Source organism: Perissodus microlepis, chromosome 7, assembly GCF_051167445.1.
Source record: "Perissodus microlepis isolate ML-2025 ecotype Zambia chromosome 7, ASM5116744v1, whole genome shotgun sequence".
NCBI classification, from domain to species: domain Eukaryota; kingdom Metazoa; phylum Chordata; class Actinopteri; order Cichliformes; family Cichlidae; genus Perissodus; species Perissodus microlepis.
In genome coordinates, this window is record NC_140467.1 from 29,050,363 (window position 1) to 29,057,318 (window position 6,956).

General features: G+C 38.5%; 1 protein-coding gene across 1 annotated transcript; it reads right to left on the reverse strand.

Moving 5' to 3' along the window:
- Positions 1–328: 328 nt before the first annotated feature.
- Positions 329–4,706, reverse strand: LOC146383332 (uncharacterized). Its single transcript, XM_084934530.1, has 4 exons — positions 3,640–4,706; positions 2,887–2,941; positions 2,617–2,670; positions 329–2,139 (listed from the first exon to the last, which is right to left on the reverse strand). Exons 1-4 carry the CDS (start codon positions 3,880–3,882, stop codon positions 1,754–1,756), a joined length of 738 nt encoding a protein of 245 aa, XP_084790656.1. The 5' UTR covers positions 3,883–4,706; the 3' UTR covers positions 329–1,753.
- Positions 4,707–6,956: the final 2,250 nt, after the last annotated feature.

Below are 6,956 nucleotides of genomic sequence, written 5' to 3' on the forward strand. Positions count from 1 at the left end.
AGTGAATAAATTCACAAATCTGACACAAGGATTAATACAGGCAGTCTACTAATAACAGTAATAATAAGAAAAAATCTTTGTAGTGTAGCCTGCCAGAAGCATCCAGATATTCAGCATCAGATTTGATATATTTCCTGCTGTGATCGGGTAATACTTGTAGAAAGCACAAACAGTCATGTGGAAAAAAAGTTTAAATTTTAATCAAGAGGTTTTAATCTACAAATATCTGGTTAAAGTCATTTAATCCAAACGAATGCAGTGTGAAAATCACCACCATGAGACTAACAATAAAATATGAATAAAATAAGAAGCAAGAGACAAGCATCAGTAAGTTTTGTGCTTTTATTAGTAGAGTTTCATTTTTTCCCCAAAGCGTCCCTGAGTACAAGCAATACAAAAACCTGTCTGTTCATATCTGGTGTGGTGGTTTCTTTAAACATTAACACATTTCTGTTTGGCTTTTGAACACACACACACACACACACACACACACACACACACACACACACACACACACACACACACACAAAGACTTACAAAAGTTATTAGGCATGTACGAAAAATCTAAGAGGTTTATTTGAAAGGCTTGTGCTAGGCTAACAAAATAACTAAACAACAGTAGCATCTCATGCTAAGATAGCTCTGGGATAACAAACTGGGATAACAAACTGGAACAGGATAAACATGTAAGATTGATAAATGAGTGGGTAATCTGAAAATAAATAATGGTCTTCAATTTTAACAGCAGAGGATATGGTTTCATTAAATATCTCAAAAATATTGGTATATGTCTGCATCTATTTAATGTAATAGAAATTAATTCTCTTTAAATATTTTTTTTTAAACCATTTTTCAGTGCAAATTCAAAAACAAGAACCACACACACACATTTTGTATGCTCAGTCTTTAAAGCTGATGAACTGAAATTACCCTTATGTGGAGCACCTGCCTCTTGAACCACAAAGAAAGACTGAAACCCCAAACTGGATGGTTCAGGAGGAACTGAGGGGCTTGCATAAGGGCACTTTAAGTTCCAGGATTAAAAATATAAAGCATACAACTGTTTAAATTTTAACCTTAACATTCACCAGGTTACCAGTGACCCATCTAAGGTTAGGATGCAATTAACATCCATCCATCCATTCGCTTCCGCTTATCCTTTTCAGGGTCGCGGGGGACGCTGGAGCCTATCCCAGCTGTCATAGGGCGAGAGGCGGGGTACACCCTGGACACGTCGCCAGTCTGTCGCAGGGCTAACACATAGGGACAGACAACCATTCGCACTCACTTTCATTCGCACATTCACACCTAGTGACAATTTGGATTATCCAATTAACCTATCCCCACAAGCTGCATGTCTTTGGACGGTGGGAGGAAGCCGGAGTACCCGGAGGGAACCCACGCAAACACGGGGAGAACATGCAAACTCCACACAGAAAGACCCCGGCCTGATGTTGGAATTGAACTCAGGACCTTCTTGCTGTGCGGCAACAGTGCTAACCACCGTGCCACCGTGCTGCCCCTCTGCCCCTTTATATATTTACACTGCAATTAACATGCCCTTCAAATTACGGGGCCTCATTGAATATATGATAATACATCTGAAAGGCAAATTTGTCTTGTTTCTGGAAATTAGCCTATTTAGCATGTGGCTAAAACCAAACCAAACACAACCCTAACCCTATAGAACACCAAGTTATATTAACTTAAAAAGTAAATGCATTAAGAATGAGACCATGATCACGTACAATAATTATTGGAGAAAAGCGCCAAAAAAGGATGTCTTGATCAGGTTGTAGCCATCTATGACTTTCACGCTCAAAAATTCTCCATCTAACCGGTCAAAAAGCTGCCCCACAAACAAGGTCTGGTAGTCTTTTGCCTGACACTTGACACTCTCCCAGGCATCCAGTTCTGTAGTGACTTTACCGTATGCTTCACTCCAACGGTGCAGCTGTATATGGAATTTCTGGAATTCGGAATCTTTCACATCATCATTACAGCTTAAAGTAAACCTCAGGTAGATGAAGTAGATACCAGTCGTGGGAATCACAATGGCATTCTTCTCTTTGTTGTAGTTCATTTTTCCCAGTATAGGAGCCCACGTGATGTAAGATCCATTAGCCTTGCCTGTAGACTCTGCAAGAGAGGATATCAGCCTGTGAGTCACTGAATCACTCACATCCTGAGATCCTTTTTTAACTTATTGTATATGTATTCTTTTTGTTTCTCTTAACAGGGTGCTCTTTTCGCTTGCGCTAAAAGGGTTTGCATACAATTTTCGTTGTTCTTAAAGCACAATGACAATAAAGATTCTGATTCTGACGAAACAGCACAGCCGTTTCTATTGTGTTTCTATTTGTTTTAGCTGCCTCTGAGCCCGGAGGCTCGTCTAACCTTTAAGTACATTCCAGCTTTTCATGCTGCAGATTTTCAAGTATTTATGCACAGCTGGATTGTCCCCCTCAATCTATAGCTATAATTCTATAATCTATAACTGTGTGCAATTAAGGATTTGTTCATATCCCTCTGAGAGCTCTTTAATACCTCACACAGTTACATATAAACACATGGAAAGCACAACATAGATGGTGTAAACTAACATGAGACACTTACGGAGATGAATTTTCTGTGTTTCCGCTTGCCTTTGAACAGTTTCTGCATGTGGAACTAGACAGAAGAAGAGAGAAACTGAAATGAGTTGTTTTCCCTTGTTAAAATATCTTGGAGAAAGTGTTTGCATAAAGCAAACACAAGCGTGAGTGTGTTCTTTCAGGTACAGTATGGGAGATTAGCCAAAAAGACTGGAGAACAGAGCAGCTTGAAATACATGTATTCCCAGTAACAACACATATAATTAAAAATAGAGTAAAAGACATGACATACCTTCAGGGCACCCTGTCTCTTGCTTTGAGTAGGCTGGAGTTTGGTCTTCTGCACTCTGTGAATAAAGGAGAATTAACTTTAATAAAACCTTGAGTCGTGTAGAGCTTTGCAGTCATTGATGGTCTGTTTTTAAAAATTTGTATTCACGCAAAAATTTGAAAACTTATGTCCAGCAACACAAAATTCATTAAACTATGTTGACCTGTAAGAAAAAGAGCCCACAGCAGGCTTGTGCTCGTAAAAATAACTTTAACTGGCGGACATGTGTTTAACACTACAGTTAAAAACAGTAATAAAAATCAGCAACACACTGTTGTTGGAGCAAAACCTGCGTAACTGTCTGCTAAGAAGCTAAAATACTAGAAACTCGAATGCAGGGAGCACAAGAATCACAGGAATGTTGCTCAGAGGGATCAGGCGCAAATCAAAACAATCAGCTCTCGTGTTTTCAGTGATACCAGCCAGTAAAGTTTCCTTACTATTAAAATAAAATCAGTCATGAAGTGCACACACACGGCAATCAATAATATAGCACCACAAAATACAATACCACAATCTGGGCACATCTATCAATGTCTGTATGAGTCGACTTTATCAGACAAGTTAGACAGCGTAATCTGTCCTAAATGCGTTTATGATTTAAGTGCAATGCAAAAAGGTTTGATAGAATTGCAGTCAACATTCCTGCTAAGGTAAGTCTGTCACATCACTGCTTCAGACAGACTAAAGCTCTCCAAAGAAAAAACAACTCACCCCGTCTCTGCTGGATCCAGATTTTCCATGCTGCCCTAAATTAGCACACGTGCTGTAAACAAACAGTGCAGTACAGCCGAGCAGAAGGAGCAGAGTGATTAGCCGGAGCCTCGCCTCCTGCCTCTTCATGTCCCGGCAGTGATTGATGAGGATCAGCACAGACTCGTCTGAGCTCACATTTATCAAAGCATCCCCACAGGCAGCCCCAGCAGGTACGGTGGGTCCCATCACTTTCTGTCCCATAATGTCTTCAACAAGAGAGACTGGTCTAGGAATAAAGCTGCTTCTGACTGATACATGCACACACTCTTATAGCAGCTAAACGCCTACACCAAAAAACTGGAATTACCTCATCTGTCCCTTCATGCAGACAGGAAGGGAGAGGAGAGCGAGTGAGGAGGAGCATACACCACTTCCCACACTGACCCACGTTCACTAGACTAGAGTCCGGTTATAATGTGTCATGTGTTGCTCTTTACATTCAGCTTGTTTCCTCATCTGATTCCAACAAGTCAAAAGATTTTTTTTCACAGTTATGACTCAGGCTGTGGTGCTAAAGAAGAGTCTCTGTTTACCTAGACATGCAGTCGTAAAAGAAAAAAGTCTGCCAATGGCTTTTTTTAAGGCTTGAATTCATTCCAGTCCTTTACCTACTCAAGTTTTCTGTTCATCTGTGGTTTAACAGACGTCTAAATGATACATAACTGTCAGATCTTAAAGAGATTAAACCGGATTAAAAAGTGAAAGTTTATTGCATCACATCTTAAACAGATGTTTGTTTGTTTGTTTGTTTTATTTCATCTACAGTACAGGGTAAGGTTGCTCCTTTGTGTATACTTGTTTGCCTAATTGAAACATGAAAATGATGCCAAAATAAATCTATATGATTTAATGGAAAAGGTAATGCCTTCTAGTCTATGAAAAAACTAACCATAAACCCAACAAGTGGTTAAAAAGTCACAAATGATAAGTTGTTTTTTCAGGGTTTTGCAAAGACTTTATGCACTCTATGTTATCAGACAGATAAATAACACAGAGACATCAAGATTAAAAAGGCTTACATTTCAAATGTCAAAGTCTAGATCACCCCATTTTGAAATTGCACACACAGACCTTTGCCTTACTTTAAAAAAAAGAAAAATTCAAACCTAACTGGTTCTGGGTAGAGTTTGGGTTTCAATAGCATCCACTCCTTTTTATGCAGTTTTTTTTTTTTTTTAACCAAAGTGAAATGCCCAGTTAGAAATGTTTCATCAGAAAATGTTTAATACCAGTGAATTCATTTGTAAGATGACATTAACATAGTGTGTGACTAAGAAAACAATAACCTTTATGTCTTGCCCATGAGCTGCTGTTATGCAGTTAAATCCGCATTTGGTTGAAAATTGATAAGCTGCTTTTTAAGGCTACTGTAAAGACTGAATACAACCTGATTACACATCCAAATGATTCATAACCATCTATGCTAAAATTAGTTTCACTTTGGTTCACATAACAAGTGTGGAGGAAGGCCCAGGAGGTAGAGTAGGTTATTTATTAATTGGAAGGGTGATGAGTCAGTCAGCATGAATGTCCTAAGATACTGAGCCCTGGGTTCCCAGATATGTTTGTGTGTGTGTGTGTTATGCAAAGTGCTCAGGCATTAAATAAAAAGCATTGCATTGATATGTGTGTTGTTTGGTGAATGAGGCTGTTAGTACAAAGCACTTTGAGTGATTATTTAGAAATGTGCTGTAACTACCAGTCCACTGACCACACTATTTCAGAAATGCAAAAAATGCCTTTTTCAAAGCTCTCAACATCGGCTTTGTCATTAGTGACCCTCTTAGGGTTAGGATTTAGTTAGTGTCCACTGCTGTTTATAAAAGTTTTGGAACAGTGAGCTGAAAATGTCTTTACAGAAGGAAAAATGAAAAAGCAAACTGAGAAAAAAAACATAAAGATGATACAACAAAAGCCAGTCATAATATGGATCCGTTTCAAATGCTCTCTTGCTGTCTTTTCAGGCTATTTCAGGCTATAAGACTTGAATTCATCGTGATCATCCACTGAGAAGCTTCCTGTTGAATAGATGTCTAACAGGGATCTTTGCTAAAAATGGTTTCAGTTTGATTCAAAAGTTATCTATGAGTCCTCCTAAGTCATTATCTCAGACATCTCATATGCAGGTTGGTGCATACCTGCCTAAAGATCAAACCACCAACAGGTCGGTTGATTAGTTATATATATTATATATGTATGCCACGGCAATCATATGAACTGTACTTTTTCATTCCACCCATGCGTGGTTTGATCTAGAAGTCATAGTAATGACACATTTACCCAGGTATTGCCTGAAGGGAGCTGCCTCTCCTGGAAAACACTGTTCTGCCACACCCCAAAATTCTTTAGGATTTATTTGTTTTAAAAACTGTGAGGGTAGTGTTTGTGTTCAGTTATTATGCACCTCTAAGGGACTTTTGCTGCTTGTTGTAATTGTAATGCTTGAGTTAATATATGACTAACAGAAGCCTAACCCTAGATGTGCTTATGGCCTGGTAGGTGTTAAGAGACTAAATATATCTATGGTACAGGGACTCCTGGGTAGTTTAAGGGTTTTTTTTTCACCACAAAACAATATCTAATGGTTTAGTGGTGCAGCTGTGAGACTAAGCTACCTCTGTTTTAAGAAACTCTCTAAAACGAGCATGTCTTTGAGTAAATATGTGAACTTGTCTTTTTTGGTAGGTGTTACTATTAACTGACTGTTAAAATGCTCAAATTAGGTTATATATATATATATATATATATATATATATATATATATATATATATATATATTTAATAGTTTATAATTTTTTTAATTTATTAGTCTTGGCTGTTTGGGAGAGATGAGACCTTGTGTTGCAGCATCTGTCATGATATGCCTGTCATATATCAAGATTCACCTTAAAGGTGACATAATTTGAAACTTCAAATGTGGACAAGATTAAGAAAAAATGTTCAGTATTATTGTGAAAGGATTCAATTCAATTTTATTTATATAGCGCCAAATCACAACACAAGTCGCCTCAAGGCGCTTCATAGGTACAGAGAAAAACCCAACAATCATATGACCCCCTATGAGCAAGCACTTTGGCGACAGTGGGAAGGAAAAACTCCCTTTTAACAGGAAGAAACCTCCGGCAGAACCAGGCTCAGGGAGGGGCGGCCATCTGCTGCAACCGGTTGGGGTGAGAGAAGGAAGACAGGATGAAAGACATGCTGTGGAAGAGAGACAGAGATTAATAACAGATATGATTCAATGCAGAGAGGTCTGTTAACACATAGTGAGTGAG

Bases quoted from the DNA above. Each gene is read 5' to 3' on its own strand.
- LOC146383332 (XM_084934530.1), bottom strand. From the start codon at position 3,882: ATGGGACAGAAAGTGATGGGACCCACCGTACCTGCTGGGGCTGCCTGT. The intron at 2,671-2,886 runs GTATGTCATGTC...TCTTCTGTCTAG, and splicing joins AGAGACAGGGTGCCCTGAAG to TTCCACATGCAGAAACTGTT. The intron at 2,140-2,616 runs GTAAGTGTCTCA...CCTCTCTTGCAG, and splicing joins AACACAGAAAATTCATCTCC to AGTCTACAGGCAAGGCTAAT.